The sequence below is a fragment of the Thermobia domestica genome, chromosome 5, assembly GCF_964235325.1.
Source record: "Thermobia domestica chromosome 5, izTheDome1.hap1.1, whole genome shotgun sequence".
NCBI lineage: Eukaryota > Metazoa > Arthropoda > Insecta > Zygentoma > Lepismatidae > Thermobia > Thermobia domestica.
Genome location: NC_137458.1, coordinates 89173288 through 89191824, shown reverse-complemented (window position 1 = coordinate 89191824; position 18537 = coordinate 89173288). Strand labels below are relative to the sequence as shown.

General features: G+C 38.4%; 1 protein-coding gene across 2 annotated transcripts in view; it reads right to left on the bottom strand.

Annotated features, from left to right (window-relative positions):
* The window catches only part of LOC145685996 (inactive pancreatic lipase-related protein 1-like), a 76017-nt gene extending 57781 nt beyond the window's left edge, over positions 1 to 18236 (bottom strand). The window contains exon 1 of one of the 2 annotated variants that reach the window (XR_014131505.1): positions 15362 to 18236. Coding sequence is in view for 1 of the 2 variants with exons in the window: in XM_081758809.1 (XP_081614935.1) it covers positions 17607 to 17757 (151 nt within the window). In the remaining variant the exon portion in view is untranslated. The remainder of the gene's footprint in view (positions 1 to 15361) is intronic. The other variant, XM_081758809.1, reaches the window with a different exon arrangement.
* Between the last annotated feature and the right edge of the window lie 301 nt (positions 18237 to 18537).

Here is an 18537-nt window from a genome sequence, read left to right as displayed (position 1 = left end):
AGTGTTTAATAAAATAGCCAGGGGTGCCCACAAGGGGGGGCTATGGCGCAAAGTGCGTCATTGAAATGTTTGGGGGGGTAAAAATCTGTATAAATATGTTTGACGGAGTGTAAAAATTAATCGAAAAGAAGATTTTCTTCATGGAAGAACACCTACGGGTAGACAATTGGGGGGTGCGTCATGGACATAAGGGGGGTGGGCACCACTGAAGTAGCACCAATAATCAAGAAACTATTAGATGAAGGTTGTGGATTGACGTTGTCGGAAATTCGAGATTTTATTAATGGAAACAGTGAGCTGACTTTTAATAACAACGAAGTTAAACTTTATATCTTAAGAGTTTTCGGAGAAAAAGTCAGGTTTTCGAAGCCTTCGGAAAGAAATAAACCGATTCTAGTTTTCAGCTCATTACTTAGTGCCGAAGAAGTAGCCGACAAACTGAGATCGATCAATATACTTGAGTGCAGCGAAAGAAGTACGAATGGCTCTCCTTCACACAATTTCGGTATTGAAGGAGAATTTGGGGACAGTCAGCAACTTCATAAGTCCTGGTCAACAACTAGAATTCCTCAACTTGTTTTGGATTTCCTAGCAGAAGTGCTACAAGTGAACAAGCTGAACATCATATCTGCGGACTCAAGCCAAGATCTACATATCACTGATGAAGACAGTGAAAATGATCTTGAAGAATTTTCAAACAAAATCTAAATTTGCAGAATGTATTGAAGTCAATCTTCCAGATTTTATTCTATAATGTACATCGTGGTAGGAAAGCAACCCCCATGCATTTGATGGTGTCACATTCAATTCATGAGAAAGCAGGCAACTGATCTCAACTATGAACAAATTAGGTGTGTCAGTTGGCTATAAAGAAATCATGCAAGCACGAAGCAACCTTGCACAATATACATTTAAGGCATTTTTCTCCACCTTGTCTTTTCCAAGCCACTTTCAGGGTGATAGTTTCACGATAGGAGCTATGGACAATTTTGACCATGAAGAAGCTACTCTGTCAGGAATCCATGGGAGCCACAATACAGTCATGGTGCTTTTCCAGGAGGTGCCAACAAAAGTGCCATCGAAACCGAAATTGTCGGAAGTCGGTATTAGCAAGACCTCCAGTCATCTTCGATCCTTGCTTCCATCTCAGGAATTGAAGAAATACCAAAGAAAGTTACAATCTACATCAATTCAAAACACACTGACAACTTCTCATGAATTGTATGATTTAGACATCAACAACACTGTTCAACAAATTTTGATCGAAAGTGTGTAAATTCTTTGAAATTGCGATTTTTACATTTATTTAAGCATAATATGAAAGGAAATGATATTAGAAGAATTTTCCTAGCTCAGGTTGTGAAAAAAACGCCCTTGTACAACAGTAGCTGTAAATATACAAATGTATTAATATTTATAGAACATTTAAGCAAAATCCTTGTAAAAACCTACATTTCACTTTTTTTTAATCTATTTCACTGTGATGTGATAAGCTGGGGAGTTAAGAAGTACCCTAACCTATAGCTTTCTATACCCTTGTACTTTCTTTTTCAAAATTGCGCAAATACCAGTTTCACAGCGATACAGAAAATAAAGTAACCGTGGTCAAGTTAAACATTAACAATTCCGTAATAAAAATCAGTATTAACATCAAAACATGAAAAATATGTACAAATACCTTTTTGTGCAAGAACTACACTGCAATGTAGACAAAAGTTTCAAGTGATCCCTTGTACAACAGTAGCTGCTATGTTTATTTTATTTTTAGCGTCTTCGCTTGGCTTGCCTTTTGTAGGTTACATCTTGAGCATCCCTTGCAATAGTCCAACAGTAGTCGGCCAATATGTTAGAACTCCACTTTCCCTCATATCTCTTCTCCATGGCTGCAATATCTTGATGGAAACGCTCACCATGTTCGTCACTTACTACTCCACAATCTTCGGGAAAGAAGTCTAGATGTGAATGAAGAAAGTGAAGTTTCAGAGACATATTGCAACCAAGATTTTCGTAGCACAATAACAACTTTGCTACCAGTTGTTTGTAATTTGTTGCTCGGTGTCTTCCCAAGAACTGTGAACAAACACTCTTCAAGCTTTCCTACGCAGCTTTCTCCTCACCTTGGAGAATTTCGTCGAACTTGTGATCTTTGAATAGTTGCCTAATCTGTGGCCCTATGAAAACACCATCTTTAACTTTGGCATCACTTAATCGAGGGAATTGTCCTCTTAGGTACTTATAGGCCTCATCCTCTTGGTTCATGCTCTTAACAAAACTTTTTTCCATAAGACCTAATTTAATATGTAGAGGGGGAAGCAAAATTCGGTTACGATCTACCAGTGCGGGTTCGTTTCCCGGCAGGAGCTCATGTGGTTCGTATTCCACGTTAATCAGTAGGTCCACGCAGGCCGGTAGCCAGCTCAAAAATGTAGGGGGGCCGGCCGAAGTTAGGAGGGGCCCGATCTAACTATATTATAGTTCATCACCATATTATAGTTCATTTGCAAGCCTACCGTGAAAATTTAAGGAGGGCCCGCGGAAATTTAGGGGGACCGGCCCCCCTAGACCCCCTGGATACGGGCCTGGGTCCACGTCTCATATAGCCTCGCTGCTGAAAGGGACGCTAAACTAAAATCAACTCAACTCAACTACCAATGGTTCATGCTGCACATTTTTCACTCCCGGCTGAAGAGTTTCTCTGGTACTCCAATCACTTTTGCGGTAATGAGATCCACGATCTCTACTGTCCCATTCACATATAAACCAACAATATTTTGTATACCCTAACTGCATACCTAGCAACAGTGCTATTATTTTAAGGTCACCACAAATGAGCCACTGAAAATCGTAATATTTAATGGCTTGAAGTAAACGTTTCAAGTTTTCATAAGATTCCTTCATATGAACTGCGTAACCTACAGGAATTGAAGGAAGTTCATTTCCAATATGTAAAAGCACTGCCTTTAAATTCACCTTGGACGAATCTATAAAGAGCCTCCACTCCGTAGGTTTGTACTTAATTTTAAGTGCCCTCATGAGACCATTTACATCTGTACATTCCACAAGTGTGTCTTCCATAGTAAAAAATGAAGTGAACATCTTCTCCCTATTCCGATACACTGAAATATTTACTTTTTCCTGCAATAAATTCCATTGCTTTAAGCGTGATGCTAAAATTTCGGCTTTGCTTTTCGAGAGGTCCAAGTCTCTGATTAGATCACTTAGTTCCTCTTGAGTAAGTCTATGTGGTTCACATGGAGGTTCTTCTACAACAAACGTAGGGTCCTTCGAAGTACTTGATTCTTGACCATCATCAGAAAAACGATCGTATTCTTTAGGTGGGTCAGGAACAGGTAGTAGTTCTCCATGTGGAACAGGGCGCATTGCAGAAGGAATGTTAGGATAGATCAAGGCCCGCTTCTTCTTCGTGGAAATTCCCTTCTTGACGGAAGGAACCATACAAAAATAACAGTCTCTGATGTGGTCGCTTGGCTCCCTCCAAATCATGGGCACTACAAAAGGCATTGACCTCCCCTTCCCATTAATCCAATTTCTTAGATTGCTGGCATAAGTGTTACACACAATGTGGGGTGCCCAAGATTTATCTTGGTCTCCGATTTTACAACCAAAGTAATATTGATAGGCTTTTCTTATTAGTGGTGTTATAGTCGGCTTTTGTGAGGAAAATGTCACTTCCCCACACACGTAGCAGAAGCTATCCGCGCTGTTTACACAATTTCGCGGCATTTTTGTTTATTGAAATCCTCAAAATGTCACTTGAAATAGTTCTGACAACTATTTAAAAATATACATTCGAAATACCAGTATTTTTGCGTACTTGTAGTTGTATTTTTATGTCCTGCACTACACAAACGTCACACCCAAAACGCTGATAACTGCACTAAACCTGTCTTTTCTAACAATAGCAGAACACTACTGAGATAAGGAACACAATGAAACCAAGCGTTCATATAGTTTCTCCAGTGTTGCCGGATCAGTGTAACATTTTACCCCAAACGAAGCGAATATATTTATTTTTAAAGCGTTATTATTAGACATGCCTTTAAAACGAAAAGTAGAGCTAATATTGGAAAATAACTTTCAAATTCGTGATCAGCACCACAAAATCAATAAGAATTAGCTGATTTTGTTCAATTTACATTTTCGTTGTTGTACAGTGTTATCAATAGTTTCTGAAGGGAAGAGTTGCAGCTTTTATACAATAAGACGATAAAAATTCTAAAAACCAATTGGAAGATAATTTCGGCCTTCGAAATTAGGTTAATGAGAATATTTATATCTAATCATTTATTTCTGGTAGTGGTTTGGAGTCTCTTTTCATAGAAAATTCTGTTTTTGTGACGGAGAGAGGCCCAAAGTGACGGAGAGTATTCTAAAGGGAACTAACTATGTTAGGGCAGTGAGAGGCATGTTTATGATTGCAGATGTTGTATTTATGCTAAAGTGGAAGGCCTTCCTGGAAGAAGAAGCTGAATGTTATACGTCTGTCATCCAGCAGTTCGTTGATACTGTGACTATTATGAAAGAAAGGCAAGCTGAACGTGCTTCCTATCAGTTCATGGAGTTGGTCAGTAATTCAGAAGAAATATCGAAGGCTTTGCAGAACTTTTCAGAGAAACTCTGCTCAATTTCAGAGCAATGCCGCTACCTTGAACAGTTTCTACATCTAGTATTTCTGCTTAGAAGCCTTATAAGAGCTGACCGAGAAGAAGACTGGCCGCTGCATCTATATACTGTACAGCAGTTGCTTCCGATATTCATGGCATTCAATCGAATTAATTACCTGCGGTGGGCGTCCCTCTATCTTGAGCAAATGAAGAATTTGGAGACTCAACACCCAGAAATAAATGCTTAGTTCATGAATGGTCACTTCGTAGTCAGAAGAACGAACAATGTATTTAGCGCAGTTGGAGCTGAAATGGCACTTGAGCAAACTATAAATAGATCTAAGAAATCATCGGGAGGAATTGTGGGTCAGACGCGCAGAAAGAACTATATTACGGAGTGGGAACTGTCATACCACGAAGTACTTTCAATACGTCAAACCTTCAGTCAGATTCTTGGTAGGCCTATATCGCAAACAGACTATGACTTGCAAATTCATCATGAGTTCCTTGGCAATGTAGGTGATGAAGTTCGTAACTGTATTAACAGGATAGTAGAATTTATGGAGCGCAGAGAAAATCCGTACAAGGTACACAGTCCTGTGAAGTTGCACCATTTCATGTCGAATGAAGTCGTACTAGACTCTGATGCAGAAGAAATCCTGAATTGCCTGACACGTGGCCATGAAGCTTATGTGGCATTCCGAAATAAGCGGTTTTTGTACAAAACAACTCCGTTGTCGAAGACCATTCACAGACGAAAACTTCCACAATTCCGTCAAGAAAATAAAGTAGTGTCATCTTTCACTTCTTCCAAGATGTCACCTGTCAAATCGCTGGCTTCTGTGCAGAGACTGGTAAACATCGCTAAGGAGAGAGGGCTACTGTTAGATGATATATTGCGACATGACCTGTGCCACTCCACCACATTGCTGGACAATTTGGGTGCAACCACCGAGACAAACAAATCGGAACTAATGTCTACTCTGCAGAAGTTGTTGGAACCGTCTGAGTACATCTTTGAAGACCATTCACCAATGAATACTACAATTATTGTTGATGTCATGAATCAACTTCGTAAAACTCGAGTGAAAGGCTTACAAACATTTGCTGGTCTGTTTGATGTATTCTTCAGGAGCTGTAGCAGTGTTTGCACATGCACCCGCGAGGATTTTGTGTTTGATAGCTATCTAACCACCTCAGTGAAAAATGTGGAAAGACAGAGAAGGGTAACCGTCTCACCTATGCTAGTAACAAATCTGTCACCTACCACATCCCTACCAGTACAAATGGACAGATTTTGGGTTTCCTCGGAAAACAAAATTGAAATTCAAGATGTTTTAAAAGACTACCTCTGCACAAAAGCAATGTCTATTCCCTTTGAAATGTATATGAGTGGTTTACTACTTGAAAATGGTGAAACTCCTGCTATATCTGTCACTTCCTCTTCAAATGTTCCAAAATTGCACGAACAGTTAAAAAGGCCAATAGAAGAAGCAGATTTAAGAATAATTCTTCACATCGAGCATTGTGTCAGGAAAAATATTCAACGTATTTTAGTGATTTCCAATGACAGATGTTCTTGTACATCTGCTACGTTATTTCTCAACCTTTGAAATCCAAGGATTGGCAGAACTATGGATGAGAAAATCTGCATCAGAAATTATTCCTATCCATATACTTTCTAAAGAAGCAGGTCCTCTTAGTGAAGCCATTATTTCTAGAAAATTATCTAAAAGAATTACATTAAGATTCATTTCTAGAAAATTATCTCTTCTTATTTTAATAACTTTACGGTGTTGAGTGTGAGTAGTTTTATTTTATCCTGTAATTTCTCAATTTACAAGAAATATACAAATATTGCTCTCAAGCACTAGCTAAAATATTTGAAAAATTTAAATATTATTTTTAGTATTTATGTTGTGTCAGTAATTTTACATTATATTCTGAAAAGAAATATGTAAATATTCTCTAAAGCACACCTAAATCCATACGTTTGTAAAAATTTTGAAACTAAAAAGACTTTACGTTAACTATTAGTAGCTCTCACAACAACATATCATGCCATCATCAAATCAAAGTAAATTCTCATGAGATCAGAGTCAGCAAAATAGAATAACAATTACATGATCTACATACTATATGAACAAACATGTAAATAATAATACTTGATAAATGCAATAACATTATTATTTCATTTCCCACGACACAGCAACCTATTACCTTTAATTTACTTATAAAATAAATTGACTATTTTAATTTGTTGAAAAGTAATAGCTTCGAAAGTTTTGGCCGTAGTGAGTGTTTTTCCCGTAATTTGTTAAGCAGTCCAAAAACGCTACACCCTGCGCCACTTAAACTTTATTAGCTCCGTCATATTTTAACATGTACTAAAGAAATTAGTAACAATAAAAAGCTAGCATTATGCTCTTTTAATTATTTTGGGTTGCGTTTTCATGTTTGTAATAGCTTCATAGCTATTTGTAATGAAATAAAGAGAAAGAAGCGGGAAAACTGATTTTTGGCCCAAATGACCGCTATTTTTAAATATTGCGGCAACATGTAAACAATATACCCAGGTTTCTTACTTTTACTATTTATTTTCTTTAATTTGATACAAGAACGAAGTTTCTAGCTTGTTTCTGTGAGAAGATATCCCAGGTTAAATATAATTTGGTACTTGGCGCGCGGGCGCCATCTTGAATATCGAATTTCGCAATGAAGGCCCCGGTTGCAGAAGTGTTACCTTCGATTTTTTTTTTATTGTTTAATCACCATTTAACAGGTTCTGAAGAGATCTGCTGTCATCCCCAATTTTTCTACAGCTCTTATGGACAGAGCCTAGACTATCTCGCCACACCATTGGGATTCAGTGGCCTAACTAGTTTTACTGCGCCCTGGATCGATTGATCATCGATTTACTCATACCTACCCCCTGCCCCACGCATTTCAGCTGTTGCGTTATATATATATATAAGACGGGGTTACTTTGCACATCAGGGATTGCATTGCACAAAATATGAAAAGTTTTACAGTCCCCTGTCGGTAAAACCATCAACTGCAAAGAGGAAGTTTTAATCTAAGGTAGAATATCTAACTGTATTTTGGCTATAATGTTGGCGGTTAACATCAGTTCTAATTACCCGGAGGATATGTTATTGTAGAGGTATGGAAAGGAGTCACTGTAAAGGCCGCCAGAATTTGAAAGATATCACGTTCAAGAATTTCTGTCAAAGTTAAGTCAGGTTCGTAGAATACTACTGTGTATAATGGGACTTTGATGCAATAGTTGAAATTGAAATGTGAAACGTTTTAAAGCCATAGAAATGGTAGAACTGAGAGAAGGCGGTTTCAGCTCTACTCGGGGTTACTTTGCACCGGTCCAAAATACCCCTTAGATAGGAAATTATTACTACTGGAACCTCCTGAATTCTAAATTTAGGTAAACTTCCTATTTAGGTAGATGCTGGAATGAATTTCTCGTTGGAAAATAAATTATGAACAGTGGCGGATCCAGAAAAATAGTTTGAGAGGGGCTTCACTCACAAAGGCTTTATCTTTTTTTTTAGAAATCAGTAGAATTGGGGGGGGAGCTTGAAGTTTATATGTATAGGAATGACTAACATTAGATTCTTTTTAGAAAAAAGAAAAAAGAAAGAAAGAAATCATGCAATTTGGGTGAACTTCAGTCTGAAAGTCCCAATCCCGTAAATCTTCCACTGATTACGGTTGGGATGATATTCTTGGTCGTAAGGAATAACCAGGGCAAATCAGTTCACGGGGATTTTTTTTTTCTGTTCTGAGTTGGCATTTTTGTGGGACATATGCTAAACTATTAGAACGTAGTTCCTGTGCCGGTACTAGAAAATACATAATTTTCTTTATAAATATTGGTAATTCATACTTAGTATCGATATCGGTACCCTCATTCTAATATCAATATTTGTAGACTACATGCAGTTTTGTGTACGAAGTGAAATGTATAAATACTGAGGGGAAAATATTGCACAGAAACTTTATGTTCGTATGTTAAACATACTTTTTTTATGTTGTGCAAAGTAACCTATGGGGTTACTTTGCTCCAAAGTTTATATTTCAATAACTATGGTCATACTGAATGTTTACTAATGAAATTGCACTAATGTTTTCCTTATATATCCAGCTATTACATGTTTAAAATACAGTGTTCTAAATCATTACGCTTGTAAGTTTTACGTTATCTTCTTTAAAATTCCTTAAATCTTGTTCAAAGTAACCCCATCTTACGGTGTATATACTAACAGTATACAAAGTTATTTTTATTAAGAAACCTAAATGTCCTATAAATAAAAACTATGTAGTTTTTACTTATATTTTTTCTAACTTATCCCTATTGTAGAGACCTGCACGGCCGGGCGGGCTGACTCTGTTATTTCTTTGGGCCGGGCCGGGCTTGGGCGGGCCGACACTGTTATTTCTTTGGGCTGGGCCGGGCTTGGGCTGGCCGACACTGATTTCTCTTCAGGTCGGGCTGGGCTGGGGCCGATCAATTGCAATTCTTCAATAATTATTGGCTTTCGTTAAACGATAATTGGAATAAAGCCAAACGTTGAAGAAGTGTGTCCGTGAAAAATGTTACAAAGAATGCAATAGCATTTACAGTGTTGTGTTGCTTAGCGGCTCCACTTTCAGTATAGAGGATTGCAGGCATTATGCGGTAAATTGAGCTCTGACCTTGGCCTTCACTGAACTCAAAATATAACAAGAAGGGATGGGAATGTTTTGCCTGTCACTAAACAATATTGCCGTCTTCACTTTATGCTAAAAATCAATTAAGTTAGATTTTTGTTACAGGGAATGGAGGTTTTATTCTCTCGATGACAGGCAAAGTTCTAGGAGGCAATTGTACCATTCGGGAGGCAAGCGTCAGGTTGTAAACCAGAGTTTAGAAAATGTTTCTGAGGTTAGGTCAAATTTAGTACTAAATTTTGAGAAAGATTGTGGCTCGAGCTAATTAAAAAAAAATTATCGGGCCGGGGTGGGGCCAAAAACTTTTAAAATTTATCGGGACTGGGCCAGGCTTGGGCCAAAAATTTAAGAAAACGTATCGGGCCGGGCCGGGCTCGCACCGAAAATCTCCAAATCTTTTCGGGCCCGGGCTGGGCCGGGCCTAGGTACGTTCGGGCTGGATTGGGCTCGGGCCGAAACATTCGGCCCGTGCAGGTCTCTACCCTATTGTCCGGGTATCGCCCAGTGGGGATCCAGAAAGGGGGCGTGGAAATCTCTCGCCCCTGCATAAGGAGTAAAATATATAAATTAGTCCCTATTGAAGCGCTTGTTCAAAGGCTGTGGGAAAAATTTAACCTTTCTCTCAAAAGGAAGATTCAGAGTGCGTTCTCCACTCATTGCAGATAATGTATGCGTTTCCAGTTCATGGTAATCCTGGATTCTATCGTGTTGAACAACATGGTTTTCTTCAATGCCGCCTACAGAAGAGCAGAAATAAATACTATTATGAAGCACTGCAGTCCACATTTTTAATCGAAAAATGTCTCAAGTTTATTTTTCAGATCTGCGCCTTCCCTCAAAAATTCCTGGATCCACCCCTAGTATCGGCTGTTGCCAATTAACTGCTAATAGTCATAGCGTACGTTTTGAAATGTTTTCAAATGTTCTTCGCATAAGGAACACTTTTCCGTATTCTTTTTCTTCATTCTTGTGCCCTTTTACTGTGCGCCCTGAAGCAACTGCTCTACTTGCTCCATTGTAGTTACGCCACTGTTGGGATTCCAAAACTAAGACGTTTTCTTTGGCCCTTAGTCCACTGTCTAAGATTTTCTACACAGATCCTGCATACTTCATGTGGTGTCCAGGATTTGTCTTAGTCACCCAATTTGATTTCGAAATATACACTGTACACTTTCCTTATCTACAAATTCGTTAATGTATTTGTCGTCTGTTTGAGGGTTGTAAAGGAACCACAAAAATATCTGGATTGTTCTTGCACATTCGACGAACAGATGCCGTCTTTGATGTCCACTAATATTCGCGGAGATAACTAAATATTCATAACGTTACGTATCATTCCTCCGTACAGAACAGTACAACAAACAAATCACTTAACGGGGGAGGAGGAGGTCAGAAGTGTCCTCTCCCGAAAATGATCGAGGTACAGTAAATTTTGCGCACAGATCAAATACACTACTGCCAAGCACTATCGAAATAAGTCACGATACTTTCAATACAAGATAACGATAAATCGTAAACCATTCTTGTTGACAAGCTTACTGCCTCAGCAATTTATCTTACGGTTAATCGGCGACATTTTTCAACTATCATTCCTCGTTGAGGGTCATCTTCAATGCTGGTTCTATCAACAAGGTCTGGCTGTTTCGACTGCAATGCTCTGTGCAGTCTGTCCAGCAGCTGATAGTAGAAACTCGCATTTTTAGTTTGGTTAGGTTCCAAGACGACCTAGTGAATTATTCCTTTCACATACCATCATACACTAACCAACATTTTCTTGGTATGAAGTTCTGGTTTAGACATCCATGGCGGTGGTTCACGAACGCGACACAGAGCCCTGCGATGCTTTATCTTTCGGTGCATAACCCTCTGCTCATCGCTTATGATAACGCATGGCAAGATCTAATCACTTCGGTAACGGAAAGCAAGGAAACATAGGTCGGAAGTCGTCACTCTCGTTGAATTGCTCTCAGCAGCGGAATCCAAAAATCGAATTTTGTAGTGAAACCCAGCGCTTTGAGCAGCATTTTGACTACTGTCCTTTGTACCTGGAAGGTGTCCACTAAGGTTGGTTTCAGGCTGTTTCTTGTGGCTGTCAAGAACTCACAGAAAAACATTGCAGGACGTCAAGATCATTGTTGACCTTCAAATGAAAATGAAATCTTTCAGTTTAACGTACCACGATTAAGCCCTTTAGACTATGGGAGGCGAATAGTGAATGACGATGGAAGAATTTGTGGAAAAAAATGGGAGTACCCCGAGAAAACCCACGGACATGATGTTCTTCACCACAAACTGCGGTTAATCTTGACAGCTTCTATCATCATCTCTGAATTTTCGAAACCGGCAAAAATTGCTATCACCAACTTCACTTGTCTCATGTACTTCCCGAATATTTCGTCAGTCTGGGGATCTACTACCGCGTTTATGTTTGATGCATTCATCATCATTTCTATTTCACCCACATGCTACCCTATCCCCATATAGGGTCACTGTTCACACGCACTGCCTATTGCTGTTGTACAATTCGCCCGGTTACGTGTCATTTGTAGAGTCGGTACTCTGCTAAATAGTGGCATCAAAAATGGGGACTAATAGTACGAATTTGACTATAAACAAAAATTGTACCTAGACTAAATATGAACTACCACCTGAAGCACTGTTTTGGCTCTTCGCCTTCAATATCCATGTCTTATGGATAATTTGTTATGTTACTCTAGCTTCAGGGTACCCAAAGTCCCAATTATTTTTCCTTTCTTTCTTGTATGAGAAAATAACTGAACTTACAGTCAAAACTATAATCTTACTCCCAGATGCTAGGGAGAGCACGACAGGAGCTCAATCACGTTAAAAATTTTGTACATGGTTCTTTTAAGTACTCGATGTCACGATTATTCGTTTGTTTCCAAACAATGGATATTCTTTAATCGAATATGAATATAATCTTTCCCCTGTGAAATTGAAGAGGGAGCATTAGGAAAGTGAACTCCTATCTTGAAGCTATTCTAGTGACAAAACACAAGCTTTCCAATTTCGAATTTCTGCTGGATTATTTCTTCCTAAAGAATTGTAAAGTATATCTACATATTTAAAGGAATAAACCACCATTATCTGCGTAATTCACTACACAATGTACTGTTAATGTACAGTCTTGTGTTCTGAAACCTACAGTCCATTGTGCAGATCACTTACTAGGGAAGTACATGAAGTGGTACGCGGAGATCTACATGTGTTATATATCGTTGGAAAGGTCACACCGAGTATGCTTCACATGTGAAATATCTCGCTTGAATGGGGCCTGTAGGGGGCGTGGCGGCCGTTTAAAGATCAGAACAAGGCTCGCTCCAAAACACCAGAAAACGTGGATAAAATAAGAAGCTATGACGTAATTGTTTTAAGACGTGGTATATATATGTTTGAAAGGTAGCTGAATACGAATCTGACACCAAATGGTTACAAATCAAAATGGCGGATCCAACATGGCGGACACAAATTACAAAGAAACATGCTATGAATCTGAAATCAGGTATATGCAGATATTCGACGTCGCTGTGGAATGAATCGGATGCTAAAAGTGTAAAATTCAAAATGGCGGACAAAATGTAAAATACTGCTATGGAACTGAAAGCAGGTAGATAGAGGTTTACGTGGTCGCTGAATACGAATTCAATGTTAAACGTACAAAATGCAATATGACGGATCGAATGTGGCGGACGCAAAATGCAAAAAAGATATGTACAGAACGGTCATATGTTATTCTCACACATGTAGTAGAAAAATACCTATAGTGCATAAGGGGAAAAGTAAATGATGTTTTACAATAAACAGGGAACGTGTTTTGCTATACAATCATGCCAACATTGAGGCACAGAATGCAGGGCAGGTTTTGTAGTGCACATGAAAGTTTTATGATATGAACAGATTGCAATTATAGGCAATAATTATTTTACTACCAACTCCCTCCCCCGCCGCCGGAGAGATACGCAGGGATCGGCATGTGTTATATATCGTTGAAAAGCTGCATCGACTACTCTTCACATCTGTAATATCTCGCTTGAATGGCCTCTGTAGGGTATGTTGCAATTATTTTCATATACCATCTGAAGATTCGAATGACAGTGAAAGTAAGCGTTTAAAATATCGTTGTGCCTCCATAACTCTCTTTCCGGTTTCACATTAAGTCGTGTACACTTGTGAGCAATATGTATGATAAATGTCCACTCTCCGTAGTAGGGATGGTATTGATACCGAAAGTAATTTTGATCTTGTGTGCTTTTCCAAATCGAGAGAAGATCGAGACGGAGCCCAGGCTCGTCTCGATACTCATACGTCCATTCTGTACTTTTGCACCTTTTCTCCACCATATTAGATGCGTCACATTGCATTTTGCACTTTTAACATTGAATTCGTATACCGCGACCACGAAAACCTCTACTGCTTTCAGTTCCAGCAGTTTTTTACATTTTGTCCGCCATATTGAATTTTACACTTTTAGCATCCGATTCATTACACAGCGACGTCGAATATCTGCATATACCTGATTTCAGATTCATAGCATGTTTCTTTGTAATTTGTGTCCGCCATGTTGGATCCGCCATTTTGATTTGTAAACATTTGATGTCAGATTCGTATTCAGCCATCTTTCAAACCTATATATACCACGTCTCAAAACAATTACGTCATAGCTTCTTATTTTATCCACGTTTTCTGGTGTTTTGGAGCGAGTCTTGCTCTGATCTTCAAATCGCCGCCACGCCCCCTACAGGCCCCATTCAAGCGAGATATTTCACTTGTGAAGTATAGTCGGTGTGACATTTCCAACGATATGTAACACATGCAGATCCCCGCGTACCACTTCATGTACTTCCCTAGTAAGTATTTCAATATACTTATCAAGAAAGAACATAAACAATTTAAGTGTTTTGCAACAGAAGTTGATTCCATATTTATTAGTTTCCATTACGAAAGATGAATGACGTATGAAGTCAACCGTCAACCATCTTAGTGAAGACAACTAACATTCGATGGAATAAAATTTGGACGAGTTTAGTCCCGCCGTAAAAATAATTCTCGTCCTCTTGTAATCTATATTTTCTGCTAACTGAATTTGTTTCTACATACTTAATGTTTATGCATATTGAAAATGAATTATTTCGTTTCACAGTTATATTTATACTTACTTAAACTAGATGGTTTAATTTTATGGTTGCGTTTATGCACACTGAAACTAGTTAGTTTCATTTCATGATTATACCAGGGATGTAATTTATCTGTTTTCATCATACGAAAATACTGAAAATTTTTAACTCAAGCAATCAAATTTTTCATGAGTAGGGGCACGAGTTTTTCGCACTAAGAATTTGAAAATTTCGCGTTTCGTTTTTCATTTTTCGCGTTTTGTCGCATTTTCCAAATAAAGTTTCGCATTTTGTAACTCTTGTGGAAAAGATATTCCCTCACATTTTTAAAATTGTTCCTTTTATTCATAGATCACTACAAACTTACTATGAGTAGGAAAGTATCGCTGTCTTCTGAAAACACATAGGCACACGTTACATTTAAGCGTTAAACGTAAGTATGTTAAATGTTTCCACATTTTCCTCATTGTACGTTTGTCACTTATAACCAGTGACGACGCCAGAGGGGGGGGCAAGGGGGGCGAGCGCCCCCCTGGTGGCTACTCCTGCTTCCCTGAATGCCATCCAGACTCCCCCCCCCCAGACTCCTACAATCATAAAACATTCTACATATAGTATTTTATATCGGTATCAGTGGCGGATCCAGGAAATATTTTTGGGGGGGGCTTGGATAAGCATATTTCACCATGAGTTAGTTCGATTGAAGAAAAACCTTCCTAAATTATTTATACATGGTGCTAAACACGCTATATTAAGGAACCATAATTATAAGGAACTACAAACATGGTGTACAACCTCATTGTAACAAATATACAAAATAGAATGAAGAAGTAACAACATTTATGCCTAATGCAATACTGCTTAATTTGATCTTACCTGGTTTACTGAAATAACAATTGCATTCGTCGAGGATGCAATTGAGAAAAATGATCTATAACTTCTTCAACACTAATGGAAACATTTTCTCTATGAATGTTCATTAGAGCAAGTCCATTTAGTCTATCTTCACTCATTGTTGTCCGCAGATATGACTTAACCAATTTCAAAGTGGAGAAGCTCCTTTCAGCAGGACATGTAACAGGTAGAACACATAGTAAGTGAAGAATTTTCTTTATATTGGGATAGAACACTGTAAGTGGGTCACTGTATGCTTCTATTGCACTATTAGATGGATTGCTTTTATTTTTCCAATGCTCACGCCAAAGAGCCACTTCACTTTTTAGTGCAACTTCACAATCATCAAAATCTTCCAAGTATTTGCGAGCAGATTCAACCACATCATTTTCTTTAACTTCTTTCACAAAGGCTGGTAACAGTTTAAAAAGGGGGAGAATATCAGATTGAACTGATGAGAATCTGGAAGACAATTCATTTATAAGGTGGTCCAAAAATGGAAGGTAAACATTCCTTCTGTAGAACTCTTGAGGATTTGATGCTTCTACACTAGATTTGTGTACCTGTCTTTTAACTGTACGAGGACATGCTATTACAACACCATTTTGCTTTGCTATTTCCTCTGCTTTTTTAAAAATAGTATCATAATGTTCATTGTCATTACGGTACTCCTTAAGCAGATGCAAAATATTATCTATCATTGTGTAACACTGGTGAAGCTCCACAGAGGGATTCTGAAGTTGGCGAGAAAGTGAGAGAGTAAGACCAAGCACTGTGCCTACAATGTTAAGTGCAACAATAAAATCAAATCTCGTAGTAGACGACAGGAGTCCAGCGGATTTTATCGATGGCACTTTTTCATCTACACAATTTAAAAATGCAACAACAGAATCAAACACATGAAGAAAAAATATAATGCTATCATGGCGTTCAACAAAACGAGTTTCACATAAAGTTTTAAGTTTGTGCCTCTTTTCTTCAGGATGTTGACTGATGATTGAATTTGCCATCGTTTCTATTCGTTGGGCTGAGTCCCGCACAAAGTTTACTACTTCTGTCACTGTACCTATCATATTTCTAATACTTGGTTCAGAACAAGCGTGTGTTAAAGATAAATTTAACTGGTGAGAAGCACAATGCATATATATTGCCAACGGATTAAGTTCCCGGATCCTATTCTGTACCCCTTTTACCTTTCCTGCCATGTTGGCTCCACCATCATATGACTGCCCTCGTAAGTGACACAGATCTAAACCTAGTTCTGAAAATTTATTCAAAATACTTTTTGCAAGACCTTCACCTGTGATATCATTAACTTGAACAAAACCTAAGAACATTTCTTTCACTTTACATAAGTCAGTGTCAAGATAACGAATGCACACAGACAATTGTTCAGCAGAACTGGCATCTGTTGTCTCATCGGCAATTACAGAATACAGTTTCGACTTTTGTATTTCATTTGCGATTTTTTTTGCAATGATATTACCACAACACTGGATTAATTCATTTTGGATAGTCTTACTAATAAATGTGGCATTTTTGGGCGCTGTTTTCAAGTGATTTTCAAGTTCTATGTCCCCTGCATCAACACGAAATCTTAGCAGTGACCTGAATTTACCTTCATTTGTTTTGGTATCTTTGTCAAGTACAATTATTCCGTCATCACGATGACCACGAAGAGGAATATTTTCCTGACCACAGAACATTATGGTTTTGACAATGGGAATCAGTCGCTTTCTGTTTTCAGTTATTCTTTTTTTGGCTTCAGCATTGAGCAATACATCAATTGAAAGTTCAGGGTTTTCAAAAGTTCTTACAAAATTGACACTTTTTTCAATAGCACTTTTGTGATAAGCATTGCCTGCATGTTCCCGAAACACTTCCAGCGCATGCTTATATTTTTTCAACGGCGTTTTCACTAAATTCCCGAGAGGAGTTTTTCGTTTTTCTCCTGCTTCGTCCGGTCCAAACAATACACACACCTTACAGTAAGCACCTTCATTCTTTCTACTATATGACAACCAAGGGAAATCGGTTAACCACTTTATATTGAATTTACGATTCTGACCGGACTCAACGACAAGTGGAAATTGATAGTTTGAATTTGGTGTCCATGTTTTTGTGAAAATGTGGTATTTTTCTTCATTTGTAATTACACATTGTCCTACAAAACTCCCAATGTCGTCCATTGCAGAACCGTGTTTTAAGTCAGAGCTGCTTATCTTACCTTGCACTGCAGCTGTGAGTCCAGTTGGAATAGTTTCACAAGAAGCACTGGAAGAATCATTACCTAAACGTTCTTCTTCACCACTTGCTTTTTTCTTTTTTTCGGTCTTGATTAAAAATGATTTTAAGTCAATTTGTTTACGCTTCGACATCTTAAAGAACAGAAAGCTCAAACAAAAACATATAATTCTTTCGAATGGCGGGAATGTAACTCTTGTCTTGTCTTGTCTTATGACTATTATCAGTCAAATAGGTAGGTGTACCAGCTCACTAGTCATATGTGCTACAAATGCTAAATGGTCAAATTTGTACCTCAAACAGAGGATTTATGATTCAAAAGCAAAATAGAATAAAATACAGGACACAATCGGGAAGAAATGACACAAGTCAGGAAAATAGTCAAAGTTAGGGAAAGGTCAAAATCGGGAAAGAAGTTCAGACAGGGAAAGAGGGCGAAAAGCCAAGATGAACAGGACAAAAAATTAAGGGTAAGTGGGAGGTATAAAATGAAAAAGAAAGCGTGTAAAAAGGAAGGGAATGTGTGTACGTGTAAATGTAACAGAAAGTGTAAGTGTAGTGTAAGTGTATAGCAAGGCCCACTTAACCTTCTTCCTCACGGAGCACTACCAGACACGAGACACCCACTATAACACCCACTGCCGAACTCCGATGTAACTCTGCGTGCTACGGACGATAAGCGTAATTGTTTTCTTCCTTCTTTACGGAGGCTGGCTGTACTCAGTTACGTAGCAAGTAGACACCGTAGGGCCTTATGCAGAATCGTTTTAAAGTTGATTAGCGTGATACTAAAAGTCTGACTACTGCAGGAAACATATGTTAATCGAACTCTTTAGTATGGCACTAATCATGCGTCAGAACAACTCTACATAGGACCCCGTAGCCTTGTCTAAAGTAGCCCTTGAAAATATAAT